General features: G+C 38.9%; 2 protein-coding genes across 3 annotated transcripts; one reads left to right on the forward strand and one right to left on the reverse strand.

The window, feature by feature from the left end:
• The first annotated feature begins 884 nt into the window (after positions 1-884).
• LOC104612799 (aconitate hydratase, cytoplasmic-like) lies at positions 885-11,265 on the forward strand. 2 transcript variants are annotated; one of them, XM_010280377.3, is made up of 20 exons: positions 885-1,539; positions 2,131-2,235; positions 2,618-2,778; positions 2,897-2,989; positions 3,511-3,696; positions 3,959-4,120; positions 4,865-5,009; positions 5,099-5,241; positions 5,374-5,430; positions 5,521-5,600; positions 5,694-5,769; positions 6,120-6,305; positions 6,479-6,546; positions 6,658-6,776; positions 7,031-7,152; positions 7,850-7,948; positions 8,035-8,514; positions 9,952-10,050; positions 10,178-10,420; positions 10,616-11,265. In XM_010280377.3, the coding sequence occupies exons 1-20, from the start codon at positions 1,239-1,241 to the stop codon at positions 10,682-10,684; spliced, it is 2,994 nt and encodes a 997-aa protein (XP_010278679.1). In that variant the 5' UTR covers positions 885-1,238; the 3' UTR covers positions 10,685-11,265. The 2 variants fall into 2 exon arrangements, with proteins under 2 accessions (XP_010278679.1, XP_088759108.1); XM_088902982.1 differs by lacking the exons at positions 4,865-5,009; positions 5,099-5,241 and having other exon boundaries at positions 903-1,539.
• A 7,569-nt stretch (positions 11,266-18,834) lies between these two features.
• On the reverse strand, positions 18,835-20,202 carry LOC104612835 (uncharacterized). The gene has a single exon (XM_010280425.2). The coding sequence runs from the start codon at positions 20,200-20,202 to the stop codon at positions 18,835-18,837; it is 1,368 nt and encodes a 455-aa protein (XP_010278727.2).
• Between the last annotated feature and the right edge of the window lie 543 nt (positions 20,203-20,745).

Genomic DNA, 20,745 nt, shown 5'->3' on the forward strand with positions numbered 1-20,745 from the left:
TTCAAACCTAAACCCCCAACTTGTTTAGGCCTACACAATTTATCCCATGCTATGAGTTGGACCCCTTTTTTTCTGATGATCATGTTTCCAATAAAAATTTCTATTTATAACATCAATTTCTTTAGCCACTATTGATGGCATGATGGGTGATGGCTACCCCCATTTTATAGGATGGTATGGCCTGTTGTACAACTTGAACTAGAGTAGTCCTGGTTGCTTGAGAGAAGTTTTGCTTTCCAACATGTTAGTCTATCCTAGACTTTTTGGATGATCTCCTTGTAATCTTCTTTCAATCTTGGACGTTTTGAACTAAGAGTTTTGCTTTCAATCTTTTTATATATGAAATAGTTACTTTAGGCTTCTAGTAGCCTAAGTACTAACAATCATTGTCATTTATTCATCAATTTTTATGAATGAATTGATGAATGATTCAGGGGTAGATCGACTTTAAACCGGTCCCTCATAATTAATTTCAAAAGAAAATTAAAAAAACATGAAAAAAATACCGATACAGCCGATATACCCGATATTTTGGAACTTGCTAAAAATTAACCCATGACCCAGACTCCTAGACCCTACTATCCTGGGTCGGATAGTCCGATAATCGAGCACTCACCGACACCTGTGCATAAGCTACACACTCTAAGTCAAGAGGAAAGCGCAGTCAAACTCAAACAATTCGATGGGAACGGGCGCATCATGCGGGTCATCACACATAACAAATGGGAGAGGAGAAGCCCAGGTGATTGGTCCCAGTAAAAGTGGTGGCCCACGTTACAACCATCATCTAATGGCATGCCACGTGTGATAATCTAATAGGTTATGGACTATGCAAAGGGGATGCGTGATGGCATTTGCAAAACGCCAAAACCCTCAACCGTCCCGTTTTCCAGAACTGGAACTGGCGCGCAGCCCTAGGTGACAGTGCCTTCCACACGCCCCTCTCCCTCTCAGTCTCTCTCGCTCGCTCGTCTTGAAGGAAATAATATACAAAGCATGCAACGAAGATTAGAAGAGGCGTATGAATGCAAGGGAATTTCTTGACAGGATTGTGAGTCCAGTGGTCATTTGCAGAAGTCACAAAGCGCTCGGTTCCATTATTTGGAGATTGTTGAGTGTATCTTCGAGCTTCCTCTAGTTCCATTATTGGAAATTTATTGTTTTCTAACTTATCCCTTTGCACAACGTCCTCTGATCCTTTCCCAATCCTATGTTCTTTGTTTTGATTCACTGTCATCATGTATATAGCCGCATCTTCTTCAGCTGCATTCATCAGAGCTTCCAGGGCTCGGTTCTCTTCCTCTCTTTCCACTTTTTCGTCTCTCTCTAGAACATCCCTTGCTGCTTCACCACTTCAATCCTCTCTTTCTCTCACCAAATATCGATCCCTCAGCTTCTCCTCCGCGTTTCTCTCTCTTCGTTCTTCGGCCCCTCGATGGAGCCACGGATTTGATTGGAAATCTCCTCTTAGTCTTAGGGCTCAGATTAGGACTGCTGCCCCTGTGATCGAACGCTTCCAGCGCAAAATCGCTACTATGGGTATGAACTTTCCATTTGCAGCTTTATATTGTTCTTCACCCTTTTTGTATGTTGATTATGGGAAACGGACTAGTATTGGATTAATGAATTTCTTTTGTAGATTGATTCTACAAAGGCTGCAAAGCCTGCAATTGACTTTTTTAGTAGTGAATTAATCTAAGTGTCATTTTTATCATTGAAGAATTTACATTGGCCTTTTTGTATTCGTGTTGTTTGAATACCCAAAGTTTTGATCAGTTTTCGTATCTAAATTATTAATTGGCCGTTTTTCTTGATCGATCAGGTTTGGTTATAGTGGTTTTATAGGACGAAATGCATATTAGTGCTCTAAATCATGTTTGACAATTGGGCCCACGCCCTGAGAAAAAAACTGTATTAAGGCTTCATGCTTTTGTGTGCCGAATTAAGCATTTCTATATGTTGACTGAGGTTTTTTTTTCCTGTTTGTGGATTGTCTATTCATAATATAGACAAAACTTCGGTGTGTTCATTACTCATTTCTTAGTCTTCGGTGTGTTCATTACTCATTTCTTAGTTTTTCGGTGCTGGAGGTAATGGTTTAAGTTCTGATTGTGTATCCCAATGATCCAGCTTCTGAGAACGCTTTCAAGGGAATCTTAACCAGTCTTCCCAAGCCTGGGGGTGGCGAGTTTGGAAAATTTTACAGCCTACCTGCTCTGAATGATCCCAGAATCGGTAAGTCGTGTCCAACTTTTGGCTGATTGAACTGCGTAAGTACTGGCTCTCCATCTTCTACTGATTATCATGCTCATTGTATACTTAAACTTCTTTGATTTGTTAATTTGGGAACTGAACTTATGGAATTATCAACATTCGTTTTTTGTGGAACATAGTTCTTTCCTTGTTAAATTCTTCATCGGATTTGTGAGATTTCCTGGTTGCTCATTTCTTTTGCTCTGCATGAATGGTCCTGTCTTCCCCTTTTTTGGAGCATTAAAGCATGCCTTTGGTCAACGGTCACATAGCTATTGTGTGCTGCAATGAGATTCTTCAACAATAGTTACTCAACATCTTACAACTTTCAAAAACATAAATTCATGTTTCCTTTGCATTGCAGATAAATTACCATATTCTATCAGGATCCTTCTTGAGTCAGCTATTCGTAATTGTGACAACTTTCAAGTAACCAAGGAAGATGTTGAGAAGATTATTGACTGGGAGAACACTTCTCCTAAGCAAGTTGAGATCCCCTTCAAGCCTGCTCGTGTTCTATTGCAGGTGGAGATTGTGTGGCTGATAATCACATCAGTCTTGGTTATGTTTTTTTTTTTTTTTTTTTTTTTTCTTTTTTCTTTTTTCTTTTGCCAATTTCTGTAACTCCTGTTCTTTTGGTCAGGATTTTACTGGTGTACCTGCTGTGGTTGATCTAGCTAGCATGAGGGATGCTATGAACAAGCTTGGAGGTGATTCTAACAAGATCAACCCTTTGGTATGTTTTATTTTCCATAATTAATATGTTCATACCCCGTAGCATTTAGATATTTGGTAGTTCTTAAAGAAAAGAAAAGGCATCCAATATATTTCTCACCAGGAAGGCCCAAAAAGAATGAAGAACACATAAGTGACACTGATACAGTTTCTCCATATGTGTGTCTGAATAAAAAGATGTTTTGTACAGATTCATTTTCTTTCTTTTTCTGCCTTAATAAATTCATCAGCTCTTTTTTTCATTTACATGTGGTACATGTAAATTATTTCTGATAGAATTGAGAGTTACATTTTTTTGTGGAGAACCACTCTCATTTTTTCTTTCTTTTATCCCCTTTTGGTGTGTGCATGTACATGCTTCTGCTATTTGATTGATAAATATAATTTATGGGGATACACTGTATTTTTAAACTTTTTTGTATCTCTGCCTAGAGTTCTGCATTCCATTTTCCCTGGTATTCTTTTCTTTTCCCTTCTTCTATAACTCTTGCACTTTCTTCTGAAATAATATCTTACATCCAGGTTCCAGTAGATCTTGTTATTGATCATTCAGTCCAGGTCGATGTAGCTAGATCAGAGAATGCAGTGCAGTCGAATATGGAGTTAGAATTCCAAAGAAACAGGGAGAGATTTGCTTTTCTTAAGTGGGGATCTACTGCTTTCAGCAACATGCTTGTTGTTCCTCCTGGTTCTGGTATAGTGCACCAGGTAAGGGAGTTTTGCATCATATTTTCTTTCTTACATGAAACAGTTTCTACCTTTAGTTTCCTCATAAAACTTGATGTTGCTGTACCAAATTGTCACCATAGTTTTATTCTTCTCGTTTTCTTTTGATATTCAACTAATTTTAATGCAAATGGCAAAAACAATTAATTGAAATTCAGAATTTTGTTGCCTTCTCTCCATTGAATGCTATATTTTTGTACTTTATTCTATGTTGAATAATTTGCTTACTTTGATGAAATTTCAGGTTAATCTAGAATACCTTGGTCGTGTTGTTTTCAACACTGATGGCATACTTTATCCTGATAGTGTGGTTGGAACTGATTCCCACACAACTATGATTGATGGGTTAGGAGTTGCTGGCTGGGGAGTGGGAGGAATTGAAGCAGAGGCAGCTATGCTTGGACAGGTAAAGTGTGTTAGGGGAGCAATCTGTTCATCTCTTGATGAGATTGAAGCCTGATAAAATTTTCAGTTTTACATGGCAACAACTTGTATTAATAACAGTGACTAAATGGAATCTTGGAGCTCTTCATTGCACTGGAAGCACATGCATTTATATATGGACTTTACCAGAGGAACTATTTTTTTGATAAATGATGATAATTTTATTAGATCATAAATAGGTTTGAGATTGAAAGCTCATACAACCCTCGGAGAGGCATGAGTTGCAGCCTCCCCCAACAAAATACGTTTGCTAGAGGAACTGTTGATAAACAAGTGTCATGTTATCTGGTGACTATTGTCAGCAGTGAACATGGACAATTCCAATGGAAGTTCCATACCTATTATCTTTATATCTAGTAGATATTCTGTGCATTCCAGGCTAGTGTGTACTGTGTACTGAAATTCTTTTTTATTTTTTTAATTTTATGAGCTATAATGATGTTGTGTTTTTTAATTGTTAAAAAGCATATTGTATATTGTTTTATGATTTTTTAATTCTACATGTAGGCATGCATCTGTGTGCATGTTGATGCTTTCAGCTCATATGCAGGCCCATCAACAAGAATCTAACACTATTGAATGTCTTATCATAGCATGTCTTTCATTTGCTATTAAAACCTTATCTATGAAATAGAAGCACAAATGTATTTGTATGTTTTATTTTGACTATAATCTTGCATCTTAAGCTTTAGTTTGATATTGACAGCCAATGAGCATGGTGTTACCTGGTGTTGTTGGATTCAAACTTTCTGGGAAATTGCGCAATGGTGTCACAGCTACTGATCTGGTTTTGACTGTTACACAAATGTTGAGGAAGCATGGTGTTGTTGGCAAGTTTGTTGAGTTCTATGGTAACCGCAATAACCATAAAACTGAATTTGAACTGCCATTCTTATTTTTTCATTTGTATCCAATGGTCTGAATTGTTGTTTTACTCTAGGTGAGGGTATGGGTGAATTATCATTAGCTGACAGGGCTACTATTGCCAATATGTCTCCTGAATATGGAGCAACCATGGGTTTCTTTCCTGTAGATCATGTCACTTTGCAATACCTTAAATTAACTGGAAGAAGTGATGAAACAGTGAGTATTTAGCCCCCACCCACCCCAAGTACACATGTAAAAAGGAAAAGCAATATGAAATTTTGAAACTATTACACCAATGGGTAACTGTCTTCTATTGATAAAGGGTAACTGTCTTCTCTTATCCATTAGGTGGCAATGATAGAAGCATATCTGCGTGCAAACAAAATGTTTGTTGACTATAATGAGGTAGAATTATTTTTTATTCTCTCTGAATACAGTTTAGTGGCAGCTTTATGTGCAATAAACATGATATGTTTCTAACTTTCCATGATCCAGCCTCAACAAGAAAGAGTGTATTCGTCCTACCTAGAATTAGATCTTGCAGATGTTGAACCTTGTATTTCAGGACCAAAACGGTATGTTCAATATTGATGTACTTGGACATAGTAGTCTCTTTGGATCCCATTCTGCTATCTTCAATTCATGGGAAATTTTGATACTTTTCACAGCCCCCATGACCGAGTTCCCCTGAAGGAAATGAAGGCTGATTGGCGTTCTTGTCTGGATAACAAAGTTGGATTCAAGGTGAGCTGTAGACATTTCCATATGCATCCACATTGATGCTTGATGATCTAGTTTGTTCATGGTCTTCAAGTTGGATGTTTCAGCTTGTTTTCATGTTACCCACTCCTTGTGCTAGTTGGAAAAAAAATACAAAACTACATAATACTATTGATTTGGGTATGAGTAGGTATATCCTAATAAGTGATATGATCAGTTGGGCAGGATACATGGAAAAGGCTATCTTTTAGCCAGTATTTTAGTAATCTTTTTAGCTGTTTGTCTTTTTTTTTGTTGTTTTCTCATGTGATTCTTTTGTCTATCATATGCATCTGGATGCTAACTGCTTATTATATATAATTCTTATTTTTCAGGGATTTTCTGTACCAAAGGAGTCACAAAACAAAGTAGCAAAGTTTTCATTCCATGGACAGCCTGCAGAGCTCAAGCATGGTAGTGTTGTGATAGCAGCCATAACCAGCTGCACAAATACTTCAAACCCCAGTGTCATGCTTGGGGCTGGTCTTGTTGCCAAAAAGGCCTATGAACTTGGTTTGGAGGTCAGTAATGATCTTTCACATCTAATATCTCATTCTTGTTTTGGAACTTTGTCATAATGTATTGACCACAGTTTGGCACAATTGAGTCAGGTTAACCATAAATTAGGACTCTCAGATGAAGGTTTTCTTGCTTGGGCTTGTCCTGATGATTGTCTTAAATGTGCATTTACCAGGTTAAGCCATGGATTAAAACAAGTCTCGCTCCAGGATCAGGGGTTGTCACAAAATATTTGTTCCAAAGGTACTTCTATAATACAGCAGAAACTTTGTGAAAGAAATATATTATTGGTTTTATGTTTATTATGGTGTATCTTTTTAGTACTGAAATGTGGTACTGGGTTGCTCTATGTAGTGGTCTTCAGAAGTATTTGAATCAGCAAGGCTTCCATATTGTTGGTTATGGTTGTACAACATGTATTGGGAATTCTGGAGAACTTGATGAATCAGTTGCTTCTGCAATCTCAGAAAACGGTAGCATTATCTATTTTTTGTTCTCCTTTTCTCTGTCAACTAATCAGAGTAGAGTAAAACAAAAACTTATCCTGAACAAAAGGATAGGCATTTCCAATGTAAAGATAAAATTGCTTAGATTTATTATTTGTGCTTTATGGGTTTTAATCACTTTCTTCTTATAACTTTATAATTCTTTCTCATTTTTATTCTTTTATTTATTACACAATTAAGTAATGGGTTTTTACTTTAATGTAATTTCCTGTTCTTTGCAGACATCATTGCTGCTGCTGTACTTTCTGGAAACCGTAACTTTGAGGGTCGTGTGCATCCCTTGACAAGAGCTAATTACCTTGCTTCACCTCCTTTAGTTGTTGCTTATGCCCTTGCTGGCACGGTATGTAAATTAATCTCATTGAGATATATGACCTCATTTTTCTTTCTTTAATTGTTGTAAAACGGTATTACTTACAAATACCGGGTGGGGGGGGTGCAGTGTCAAGCTAATCATGCCTAGATTCCATTATTTTTCATTTTAAATCAGATGTGTTCTATATATGCATCTGAATTTGTAGTTCTTGTTCATATACTTTTTCAAGTGACTACTGATGTTATTTAGGTCATTTATTGGACAGATTGCCATTCACATGTTGTCTTGTTCTTCATTTTTTTTGCATAGCGGACTATTAGAAACTTATGATTTACCACACACACACACACACACACACACACACACATATATATATATATAAAGGCTGGACCACTTTTAGAGGAAATTCCATAATTGAGAAATATGGGTATTTGGCAGAGATTGTTCTAGTTCAGATGGTGTTGATGTCTTGGGAAAAAGCTTGGATATTGCTAGTGAAGCACTTGTTTGTTGTTCCAAACATGCTCAGAAGTCCTATCTGAACCTTAGAAATTAAAACTGCTATTTAGATCATGTAGTAGAGCTCTTTGACGGTGAAATCCAGAATTTAAAACCACATTTATCAAGAGTTGTTGTCCATTATTTTTTACTTTGATACTTGTACTTGATCTGTTCACTGTTGTCATATGCTAAGTGATGCTTGGTGCTGAAATTCTATTTACAGGTTGATATTGACTTTGATAAGGAACCAATTGGAATAGGGAAGGATGGGAAGATTGTCTATTTCAAGGATATCTGGCCATCCACTGATGAAATTGCTGAGGTAGGATCCTTTAATTTTGGGAATGTTTTTCACCAAGGTTTATCCAGTGAATCAAACCCTGATTAACTTGTTGGAATGTTTTACAGGTTGTTCGATCAAGTGTGTTGTCTGATATGTTCAAGAGCACCTATGAGGCTATTACAGAGGGGAATCCAATGTGGAATCAACTCTTAGTCCCAAGCAACAATCTCTACTCATGGGATCCAAGGTCAACCTATATTCATGAGCCCCCGTATTTCAAGGGCATGACCATGGAGCCACCTGGTCCTCATGGAGTGAAGGATGCCTACTGTTTGCTCAACTTTGGGGACAGTATTACGACCGATCACATCTCCCCTGCAGGGAGCATCCACAAGGACAGTCCTGCTGCCAAATACCTTATTGAGCATGGAGTGGACCGCAAGGACTTCAATTCTTATGGAAGCCGTCGTGGCAATGATGAAGTGATGGCAAGGGGCACTTTTGCTAATATCCGCATAGTTAACAAACTCTTGAATGGAGAAGTTGGCCCAAAGACAATTCACATTCCAACTGGGGAGAAACTTTATGTCTTTGATGCAGCAATGGTGAGTCCAGTGATATGAGCACCTTGCATCATTATCTACGCCTTATCCCAACTATATGGGGTTGGCTATTACCGCTATATGAATCCTGCTTTTTTTCCATTCTGTTCTGTTCAGTTTCATATCCATCGTCAAATTATGGGAGCTTTTTTCTTAGTACTTCAACCCAAGTCCTTTTCGGTCTGCCCCTAGCTCTTCTATCCCTTTCAACTTGTAACAGAGCACTTCTTTTAATGGGTGTTGTAGATGGTCTTTTATACACATGACCTAATCACCTCTGACTACTTTCTATCATTTTGTACCTATAGAAGCTACTTCTAGGTTCCTTCATATGACTTCATTTCAGACCCTATCTTTTCTAGTCTTACTACTCATCCATCTAAGCATACATAATTCTGGAAAATTTATTTTTTGGACATGGAGTTTCTTAACTTACCCAACATTTGGCTCCATACAACATAGCTGGCCTCACAAACGGTTAATAGAATTTTCCTATTAGCCGAAGTGGTATTCACCCATCACCTAAGACTCCATATGCACTCCTCAATTTTTCTCATCTTGCTCTAGTTCTATGAGTGGCATCCTCCTCAATTTGAACTATTGAACCAATGTAATGAAAGAGGTCACATTGAGTTATCTCTTGGTCTCCAATCCCAAATGTATCCTGGTTTACACTCCTATTATTATTAAATTTACATTACAAATTCTGTTTCAGTCCTACTTATTTTAAAACTTCTTGTTTCTAATGGGCTTTTTCATAAACATACTTTTGCATTTAATCCTTCATTAGTTTCATCAATTAATCCCATGTCATCAGCAAACATCAACCACCATGGGGCCTCCTCTTGGATATGTTTAGTTAATTCATCTATGAACAGTGCATTTATACTCTTTTTTTTAGGTCTTGTTACACCATTCTAACAGGAGCTGTGATTGGATTTCTTGCAATTGTCTGTTTTAGCAGCCTTGGTTAACATAATGGCACTTTGCCCTATCTCTTTTTTCATTTTTTTAATAAAGCGTGGCCTTTATTTACCATTTTTCTTCTACTTGTTACTTTCATAGGTTGGAGGGTTAAAAATTTTACTGGATCAGTGAAACAGGACTCTCAGAACGCCCTTCTGTGGGAGGGACCTCCTTTTATTTATTATTGTTTCATTAGAGGTTTTGTGTGTTTGTGTTTCATTAGATGTCTGACTTGTGATGGCAGATATCTAGTTGGTCGTATTTTTGTTATTTTCTGGAATTTATCCATACATGAAGGTCTGCTGGCAAAGCAGATAATAGATACTAATTATAGTTTGAGACATCTACATTGTCCCTTGTTATTCTTTTTCTCTTTTGGGGAACCTCAAGAATTACATTGCAGTGCATCTCGGGTGATGACAATTTTATACCTTGTTATTCGCTAAATTGTTGTCATCAATGTGGTGTTCCCAGAGGTACAAGACTGCTGGTCAAGATACAATTGTGCTAGCTGGAACAGAATATGGTAGTGGAAGCTCTCGAGATTGGGCTGCCAAAGGCCCCATGTTACTGGTAAGTTGATTATTCTCTCTATAAAGTGACATCTTTTCTTGTCTGTTTTGTTCTTTTTCTAGTGATCACCGGATTGTGTTCTCTCTTTTTTTTCCTGTTTTATTTTTAATTCCTTTTTCTCTATCAGGGAGTTCAAGCAGTTATTGCCAAGAGCTTTGAGAGAATCCATCGCAGTAATTTGGTTGGGATGGGTATAATTCCACTCTGTTTCAAGCCTGGTGAGGATGCAGAAACACTGGGTCTGACAGGTCATGAGCGTTACACCATTGATCTTCCAAGCAAAATTAGTGAGATACGGCCTGGTCAGGATGTTACTGTAGTGACCGATACTGGCAAATCTTTCACATGCACAGTGCGCTTTGATACAGAGGTACTTTCTGAGCATATGTCTTGATGGGCTAGTTTCCAAAACCATTGCTTCTGTAACAAATATCCATTCACCTGATTTGCCCCTTGGACTTCCAAATTTCTAATTAGTGACTGGTTATTAGTTTATTACTTGACTGTTGGACTTTGACTATCTACAGATAAGTTATGTCTACCTTTGCTCACTTTGAGATTGCAGGTGGAATTGGAATATTTCAACAATGGAGGCATTCTACCATATGTCATCCGTAATCTCATGAAGCACTAGTGGTCAAGTTTTTGAAGCATCCTCTTCCTTCACTCAATGCGCTATTCGTTTTTAGGGAAAAGTGAGAAAAGGCAGGGATGTCCATCTCTAGACATCAATTCTCATCTGGGTGAATAATTTCCCACATGCCTGGCTGCGAATTATTTTGCCCTTTTCTCTTCCATAGAATAAGAGATGGCGAATAAAAAAGAGAATCGGAAAGGAATGGTTTAGGCATCATATTGGCCCTTTGAAATAGGGCGTAGAGTTGCTCAGCACTTTCGAAGGAGTATGTCCCGCACTCCCGTTTGCAGATGAGAAAGTAGTTAAATCTACATATTTTTTAGTGTTGGAATCTCTTCTTTTTGACAGTGCAAGATCTCATCCTGATTGGAATCGTCTTAAGAACATTGCTCATGTCTTGCTTTCTGTAACTTCATTGATGCCTCCTCATGTGCTCCCATCCTCTGGGTTCTAAACTTTTATACTTGCTGGATTTAGATATGGGTAAATTTCTTAAACTACCCTTATGGTTTAACTATTGGACTAAGTATACCCCACTGATTGAAAATTGACTAATGATATCCCTACTGTTCTGACAATTGACTAATACTTCTCTTTACGTTAATGGTCGTCATAAACTGTTCACTGTTATAAACTTTCAAAATACCCAATTTACCTTTTTATGTTGAAAATGCCCTTTTCGGGAGAGGTGATTCTGCAAATGCCCATTTATGGTTGAGCCAATCACGAGAGGGTGAGAGAGTGGGCTCAAAGTTGATTATCTCCGGCACCGCACCGGCATCTGCATCTATATATCAAAACAGAAGGAACGAAATGAGAGAACATTTCTCTCTCTATTTCTCTTTCTCTCTGTTTGTGTCTGGTATGCTGCCTTTCCGTTCGTTTGCTCGTTCTCTCCCTCCCATTTGAAAAATTCATCAGTCATCACATTACTGTCTCATCTTCTCTTCCTCGTCATTTATCATTATATATATCTCTTGCTTCTAATACAAGGTTCAAAGTATCGATGCATATCAGCCCGTATCAGTCAATATATATCGTTTGGGGACCCCTCCGATACACCTCTTAAACCGATTGCGAAAAAAATAAAAAAAGAACAATAAAAATATGTATTGATTCGCTCGATAAGCCCCAAGCGGCCTATCGGGTGTATCTATATTTTGAACCTTAGTTCTATAAATTTGAAGCCCCTGCTGACCTCTCTTCCTTTCTTCTCTTGGAAAATTTTCTCAAGCGATAATACCGAAGAATAAGAGATAATGGACGCAGAAGAGAGTTCTCTCTCCCTGAATCCTTCGTCTTCGATCCAAAAGGTCACTGCTGCAAAGGAGGTCAAAGTTCGATTCAAGGAGCAAATATCAGTAATATGAACAGTGGAGAAAACAGAGAATAGAGAGAGAAGGGTTCGGTTCAGTAGATCAGTTTCATCTCTCTAACTTCACCCGAGTCGTTCAAACGCCTAGCTGCTCCCAAGACCCAGTCTCCATTCTTGAGCACCACCGTTGTTGCTCGGCTCCTCCACTTCAATCTGTTCAACGGAGGTTTGAATCGATTGGTGGGACAATTCCGTTAAGCGTGCATTTGACCAGAAATCCGCCAAGGTTCTTGCTTCTGCGAATGGAGGTTTGAATCGATTGAATCACGGTGGGACAATTCCGTTAAGCGTGCATTTGACCAGAAATCCGCCAAGGTTCTTGCTTCTGCTCGCATAGCTGCTGTCTCTATGAGTAAAGTTGCAGCTACTGCTAGGATTGAGGCGGAGAAGAGTAAAAGAAGCTGCTTTGATTAAGAAAAGAGCAAGAGAGGCATTGGAACGAGTTGCTTTCCTCGTAGGCAAAGAGAAAGAGAAAGAAAAAGAGGAGAGGGGTAGAGTTGTAAGGAGATGACTTTCGTTTTTACTTTTTAACGAGGGACTCCGCCATCGAGGTATATACCGTCGATTGTGCACTTCCTGTGTTTTGAAATTCATCCCTCCCCACGAACGAGTAAACTCGGCTAGACAATGTAAAGAAAATTGGTGAATATCGTTTCTTAAATAAAAAATTGTATAAAAGATACTATGTCTCACCAAAGTAGGGTGCACTTAGTCAATTATCTAAATTAAGGGTAGTTTAAGAAATTTATCTTTTAGATATCAAATCTGGAGTATGATTGGTTGTAATCGTTTAATTGGAAATTCTAATGGTCTGTTTGGTTGCTGAAAAAGGGTTGAGAAGAGAAAAATCTTTAAAGAATATTCGATTTTCCAAGTGTTTGTTTTGAAGGAAAAAATGGCATGGGAAGAGAAAGATCTGGGATGCGGGTTCCCAAAACTTGATATGTAGGGTCGCACCAAAATGGTGAAACCCCACTGAGAAAGGAAAAAAAAGCCATTTGTGAGAAAATAATGTCAAGAGCGCCAACCTAGAGTGTCATCTTTTGATCACATGCCGTCCAATGGTCATCTCGCCGGTGCCATCTCCGATGAATGAGCTCCCTCTTCAAATTTCGAAGGCAACCTCAGATTTTGCATCCTCTGGTGATTTGCATTCATTTTTTAACCATTATTGTTTTCTTTCATTGAATGAGCTCCCCCTTCAAATTTCACGTTGTCTACCTTCATCCCTGGTCGTCCAGACCAATTTTCATTGCCAGAAAACGGTTGATCTACCATTCAAGGCGTTGTTCTTCTATATTAACAGCCATTTACGTTCATTTTAACGTCGGAGCTCCAGATCTGGCTTCTGGCATCTGCATCTTCCAAATCTAGCGTTTTATTTTTGATTTGTTTCAAGTCATCTCAAGCAAATCAAGTAGGGGATTTTTAGCTTGAGGTATCACATACCCTATATATGTTGCATTGTCATTTTTTGTTTCATTTTTACATTCATATGATTATCTGTCTTTGGATCAGAACAAATGTTGAATAAACATCGGTCACCATGGGTTTCTGTGATCTTTTTTTTATTCATTTTTCTTTTGAAGTTGTCATACCAGAAAAATTAAAAACACCTTGAAATGTATTTTTGCATTAACATTACCTGTCTGCTTCTTCAGTATAGAATACAATGTGAAAAATAAAATGCACAGGCTAAGATTGATAACCACAGAAGTTAAAAGAGCAGAGACAATCATTACTTCAATTTCTTTTCAAAAAGAGGTCAGAACAGAGTATCTTCCTATTCTCTTAAATGCCCGAATTCAACTTTAAAAAGATGAAGACCTGTAGAAAAAGAGGGGGAAATGTTGTTTGAAGCAAATCACTTAGGGGGTGTTCTTTTTTTGGATTTTGAGAGGGGGGAATGACCAAGAATCCCATGTTCATTTTTCAGATTTATGTGGGGACCAAGGAAAGTTTATTTTTCTGGGCATCACTTACTTAGGTGGGTAAATAACTTTCCCACCTAGAGGAAAATTGCTAACACTTGAATGGGACAAAAATGCCCCTTTTAATAATAGATTTTTAAGGCTAAAATGGTCATTACTTTATTTACCAAGAAATAAAAGAGCATGGGTAAATGCACTTACCTGGGTGTGTTTCCCAGGAAAAACATACCCAGATAATTACATTTACCCGGATAAATAACTTACCAAAGCAAACGGGGCCTTAATTGTTCGAATGCAGGTAAAAAAAATTTTAATGTAAGAAGCCCCAAAACAAACAAGGAGCTACTAGGGAACAATTATTCTGATGGGTGGATAGTGAAACTAGTAACTTCATGCTACAAACATTTTTTTTTTTCTGTTGATTCTGTCTCTATTAAAGCAGTAACTTCATACAACAAGAATTTTTTTTTTGTTTTTTTTTCTATTGATATTGTCTCTGTTAAACCAGTAACTTCATACTACAACCCTCAAAGCTCCAAGGAGAGGTTTCAGATTACAAGGATCAATTGTAAGATCCAAAAAGAAATCCTTCAAAGTTCCAAGGATAGGTTCTGGTTGGGCCAGAAATAACAGCCCTCAAAGCTCACTAAAAACGAGCCAAGAAAAATAGATTATACAGGCCAAAACATCAGTTACCAGATGAGCATATCTCCTTTGCTTGTTTCTTATCTGATTAGCATAAAAGTAAACAAAAGAATATAAATAAGTTTAACTACAATCTCATGGAATATGACAAGTAACTAGGTGACTGATCATGATTTTGTCTTCTGATCAGAACTTGGAGTGAATTTAAACTTTTGCTCATTTATGGGTAGAATTTTAATTATGTCTTTTTGTGCAATAGTATCTTAGAAAATTCCATAAACTAGTGGCTATCCATAGCATAGGGTCTTGGGTTAGTTTTGACCATTGAAATGAGTTATTTACATGAAGAAGACTTGAGTTGCCGAGCTGTATTGATTTTTACAAAACAGAGGACGGATTCATGGGTGTTTTCTTGATAAAGGCCTTCATGAATTTAATTTGTGATGCCCATTCCAAGCGAATATAGAATGGGTCATGTTGGTTTGTGCATGGTGCCCTATAGGTCTTTACAACCCAGATCCCCTATTCTTTAGTTTTTAATATATAGGAGCTTTTAATTGTGCAATGTCAGCATTACATGCGGCAACATTAAAATACTATTGTACTATGCCATTTAAAAAATAGGTCTTGTGGAATTGGAGATTATATGGATTTGTCGAAGTGGAATGAATTCAACCATCTTGTAAAATTTTCTTAGCAACCAAACACTGGAACCAGGTTTGGTAGGATAGTTGGTCTTAGCCACCAAACACAGGTGATAGGATTGAGAAAAAAAAAATTTCTTCTCATCTCATCCTTTTTCAACAATCAAAGGGGCCATAAGTAACAGTATCAACTAGGAAAATCAATAGAAATCTTAGAAATTACATTAAAAGCACAAGTTCAAAAGTTCAATTGGCGATAAAGACATGAGAAAAAAAAAACATATTTTGAGGTGTGATTTTTAGTGGCAACTTGCAACCAATATACCGAACATGGGCCAATTATTAAATGTAAAAAATAAATATATATATATATATATATATATATATATATATATATATATATATATATATATTAGTAATTGATACTAATAGGCCACATTGATATGGCAACCAATATCCATTGCAGACAAGACATTAGGCAACAGAGTGATGGTGGATAACAGTAATACGGCAATGGATCTGGTCTGTAATGGTTTGTTTATCTTATCCCCGTCCAGCGATGATCATGGAGAAACGGAATTACATTTTTCGAAACGGGATTTGGAGAAAGCAAAACGTGTGCGAACACAGGGAGCAGTCATCCAGCAGATCCGGGTACAGATTCATCTCGCCGTGCATGGGGTCAGCCGGTGGGTAACACAAATCAATCGGATTGATAGATGCGGACCCTCCTGAATTATCACCGTGTTGCTCACTTTTGGTGTAAGACGCATTTTCAAGTTTGACTGTAAATCAATGTTTTAAAACCCGACTGGGAACCAGAATTGTTTTGGCTACCGGTTTTCAGGTTAATGGTTGGACTGTTCGGTCTGTTGTTAGAGGTGTCAATTGGACTGGATTTGGTCCAATCCGATCTAGTCCAATGTGAGTCCATTATAAATGGATCAGGTTCAATTTAATTCAATAAATATTTTGGATTATTTTGAATTGGTCTAATTTAATGCTTGGACCATCCAATTTGTTCAAATTCATTTTAATTTAGATTTGTTTCAATTCAAATCCGGTCTATTGATGCCTATATTCTTATCTTATATCAATGGACCGGATATTGGCTTAATCAAACCCAATCTAATATAAATTTAGGGAAAATTCCCGATAGGTATCCTGTACTTTAGGCCGAGTGCCAATTTAGTATCCAAACTTTAAAATGCGACAATCTAGTATCCGAACTTTAAAATGTGACAATCTAGTACCCGAACTTTCATTTTGCGACAATCTAGTACCTACCGTTAATGGACCATTAGTTATGTATATCACGTGACCTTATGTGCGATTTAAAACTTTTAAAAATATCAAAATTACACTTGGACACTGTTCATCATCTTCTTTCTCAAGAAAATGAAAGAGAGGCAAACAACTGCTTCAATCTCTAACATACCTCCAAGCACCGGACAAGAACATCCAAGCTCCATGAATGAACAACTATGGTATGGTAAGAATGCTTGCTGTCCAAAACGTGCACCACCACCACTTATACCTCTCTAAGTTCCAACGTAAAGCTCCATGAATGAACGGTTGTGATCTGGGAAGAATTCCCGGTAGATGAACTCAAGCCCACGAACACGTTTCCTAATTTTCCCAACCTAACTTGCAAGTATTTGGAGTTGGCGTTGTAATCAATCCACGTATGCAGTTTGTCACCACCATTGAGCACCAAAGCCAAGGAGGTCACATTGCTCACAGCGATAGAGACAAGGGTATCTATGTCGATCCCCACATGGTTTCTGATGGAGGATGATTTGGCTCGACTTCATCATAAGAGGACGCATGGACGTGACTCAACATAAGTGACAACTCAGCGGATTAGTCTGCCAAGATCCAGCATGGCAGCTCATTACAAGATGACACTCCGATTACCCCGAGCTAAGATTCTTCCAAGTACAAAGTGCCCCGAGCTAAGATTCTCACAAGACGGGAATTTCCTGAGCTGAAAGCACTTCGGGTTGAGCTCGGCAGCCTCCTAAGAATAAACTCGCCTGTCCAAACTCAAGTAGGCCACCTTAGGTAGAAGTAGCTCAGCATAGGGTAGCTCGGTACAAGGTAGCTCGGGGCAGAGCAGCTCGGCATATCACAGGAAGATCTCCTGCTTGACAATTGTACCTGCCAAATCTGGGGACTGCACCCACGTCTCTCGCCAGGCGTCGTCGTGCCTGCCAACCCTGAGAGGTGTCCTTTGTCTGGCAGGGCCGTACTCTACAACTGTTACATGCGCCCACCAGCTCAGCCCTGGCAAGTAACGGCTGCGGTAGAGAATCAAAGGCGGTTATACCTGATTTGTCAAGACATTAGTATATAAGAGCTCCGATCCCCAAGAGCAAAGGTAACTTGCGTGATTTGCACTCTAGCCCTTTCATTTTTGCTCTACAACTCTCTCTTCCTGCTACTAACTTAAGCATCGGAGTATTCCCGCCGGGAGAGCTCCCCGGGGATCCTTCTTCCTCACAGGTATATCGTCCATCGCCAGCTAGGAGCGTAGCCGCTGCCAGTTAAGAGTGACCAGATCGCACACCATCAATTGGCGTCGTCTGTGGGAAAGCTTCGAAAAGCCTTCTTCCACCAAACTTTGCAACTTCAGTTTCCATGGCTTCCTCCAGCAATGTCGGACGCAACGCAGAAATGAATGCCGTCGGGGAGCAACTTCAGGTCCTAGTAGTATGCATTGGATAGACCTGTTCATGGGCCGGGTGGCCCGACGGGCTGGCTCGGCCTAGCTCGGCCCCCGGACGGGCTTGGATAGGTATATGGGCCCGTAGGCTTAACCTCGCGCCAAAAAGCCCGGCCCGCAATAAATTCGAGCCGGACTCGGGATTTGCCAAAATAGTCCGGCCCGACCCGACCTATAATTAAACCTAAGTAAAAACCGTAGTCGAGTTCGAGTACCCCTCTTTGTCTCCTTCCCTTCTTTTTTTCCAGCCGAACCCTTCTTCTCCAATCTCCACATCCTCCACACTCCACAGTTCTCATCCTCACACTCTCAGGCAGCCACAACCGGCGAGGCGGCGAACGTTCACCGGCACAACAACTCCGGCGACGACGGTGAGCTCTCTCTCTCTCTCTCTCTGACGCAAACTAATCATTGTCAAAATGCAGGTCAGGCTCGCAGCTCACAGACCACAGTCACTGACTCACCGCGAACTCACCAGAGAATACAATCATTGGCGGCGGCGGTGAGTCCTCTCTACCATTTTATTCTATTACAATGTTTAGTGTTTATTGCCGAATGCTATTATTTGGGCCTTTCTACTTGATGTCGTTAATTTGTTGACTTTTGTAGCTTAAAACTGTTATTACGGACCTGCATAAATAGATTCAATGATTTGCATTCCCCTTGTGCACTTCCTTGTGAAACCTCTTCCATGCTTGTTCTGCTATTGAGTACTGTGAGATACAATCATCGGCGGCGACGGTGAGTCCTCTCTACCATTTTATTCTATTACAATGTTTAGTGTTTATTGCCGAATGCTATTATTTGGGCCTTTCTACTTGATGTCGTTAATTTGTTGACTTTTGTAGCTTAAAACTGTTATTACGGACCTGCATAAATAGATTCAATGATTTGCATTCCCCTTGTGCACTTCCTTGTGAAACCTCTTCCATGCTTGTTCTGCTATTGAGTACTGTGAGAGGGCACCCTATATCCCAGCCACCACAATCGCAGTCTCCACCAGATCTCCATCTCTCACTAAGACTAGAAGGGCCACCATTTCTTGTCCAAGGACCACCATGAATTCCTGCTGGAAGTAGAACATGCATACTTGAACAATTGGTTTTCTTTTGCAAGAAACTATCTGGGCAGCATTCTGAAGAAACAGATGCTTCTACTGAAGTATTAATCTGCTGAGATCCATTTTTTTTGAGAAATTTCAAGCCCCAACCTCCGACCGTTGCCTCTTCACAATCATCTTCGGTATAGCCTCTCACAACAATGGCAGCCAACTCAAGATTCGACAAAAGATGGTTTTGTAGCAGGTTAGCTCTACTTGATGCATTAAGCTTGTTGAACATATCTTGGCATGGCTCCCAAGCAAAATCTTCAAGTATGGAGCTTGGCACACCGAATTTGGTGGAAGACCTGTCCCTGGAAGGATGGTTTGTCCCCAATACATCAACAACCCTCTTTGGAAACTTGTTGTTCCTCTTGCGAGGAGGGGTTGAAATTTGCATCTCCCGAAAATGGTTTTCATTAGCACCAAACAAGACAAACTCGGTCTCTATGAGTTTTGAATTGTTCGAGCAAATACTGAAAGAACTGGAAACCTTCATCTTACCAACAAGATCTGACACACTACAAGTCACCTGTTCCTTTGGGCCATCCGTTCTTGAATGGAATGTGTACATATAATCCAGGGACTTGTCATCTGATGATTCAACAACCCACATGTTTGCTACATAAACCTCCCTTTGATCCTCTACTGAGAACACAAAATATGGAACTCCACTTTTCCATGTGCAATGAAGCATTCCCTGAGAAATGGTGTCACAAGCAGATGGAGAAGACTGATCTGAACATGTTGAGTTTGAACTTGAGACAGAAACAAGCCTCTTATGCATAGCTTCTGATCTATATCCATGATTTCCTTGAGGTTCTATCTCCCTATCAAGGTTCTGTGATGAACTAATACTTACGCTTGAAGGAGAACTCATGAAACTAGGACATTTCTTTCCCTTAATTCCAATTGACCATGCTTTCTTTATGTTGGTGTCATGATCTAGGGCACCTAAATTATAAGATAACGGATTCTCTAAGATGTTCCTCATATCGTTATTCTCTATGGCACCTACAATCCACTGTCCCACAGAGCTTATAATTACATTCCTTTGTCCAGCTAGCGATGGACATTCAATAACAAAGTCATCCATTGCAGTAACGTTTGAAGATCATGTGGAGGGCTACTCTTGAATTCGAATGCCAGCATACTGACTCTTCCACATCTTCCAATTCCTTTTGCTCCTATCACCCCAGTCACCTTGTCCTCTTGAATCTTGTATTTTAAATATAGATCTATTTGTTAGTTATTTGGGCCTTTCTATCTGATGTAGTTAATTTTCATGTCTATTGTTTTGCTTCTATGTGTAGAAAATTGAGGAAGCTGTAGAAAAGAGTAAACAAACTAAGCTTGTTCTATTGGTGTTAGTTATTTGGGCCTTTTGTATGTTCTAATTCAATCTGAATGCTATTGTTTGTCCTAAATCTGAATGCTATTAGAGATTTGTTAGAGAATGATAAAAACAACATAATGCATTAGGGATTGGCTTAGTTTGTCATTCAAAAGTGCTGAAACTGTTAGATTTGATTATCCTAATTCCTAAAGCAAAAACATTGTATTTTGACTTTGGTAATGTTGCAAATCTGCAATTTGTTTTCCATGTGATGCCTAACTCTTTGAAATTGAGATCTTCAAT

The sequence above is a fragment of the Nelumbo nucifera genome, chromosome 1 (assembly GCF_055504915.1).
Source record: "Nelumbo nucifera cultivar China Antique chromosome 1, China Antique-T2T, whole genome shotgun sequence".
Taxonomy (NCBI): Eukaryota; Viridiplantae; Streptophyta; class Magnoliopsida; order Proteales; family Nelumbonaceae; genus Nelumbo; species Nelumbo nucifera.

What these genes read in the sequence shown, in the direction of transcription:
- LOC104612799 (XM_010280377.3), top strand. Translation starts at nt 1,239, where the DNA reads ATGTATATAGCCGCATCTTCTTCAGCTGCATTCATCAGAGCTTCCAGG. An exon ending in CTAACAAGATCAACCCTTTG is followed by an intron (nt 2,990 to 3,510) that starts GTATGTTTTATT and finishes TCTTACATCCAG; the next exon opens with GTTCCAGTAGATCTTGTTAT. An exon ending in TTCTGCAATCTCAGAAAACG is followed by an intron (nt 6,777 to 7,030) that starts GTAGCATTATCT and finishes TGTTCTTTGCAG; the next exon opens with ACATCATTGCTGCTGCTGTA.
- LOC104612835 (XM_010280425.2), bottom strand. Translation starts at nt 20,202, where the DNA reads ATGGATGACTTTGTTATTGAATGTCCATCGCTAGCTGGACAAAGGAAT.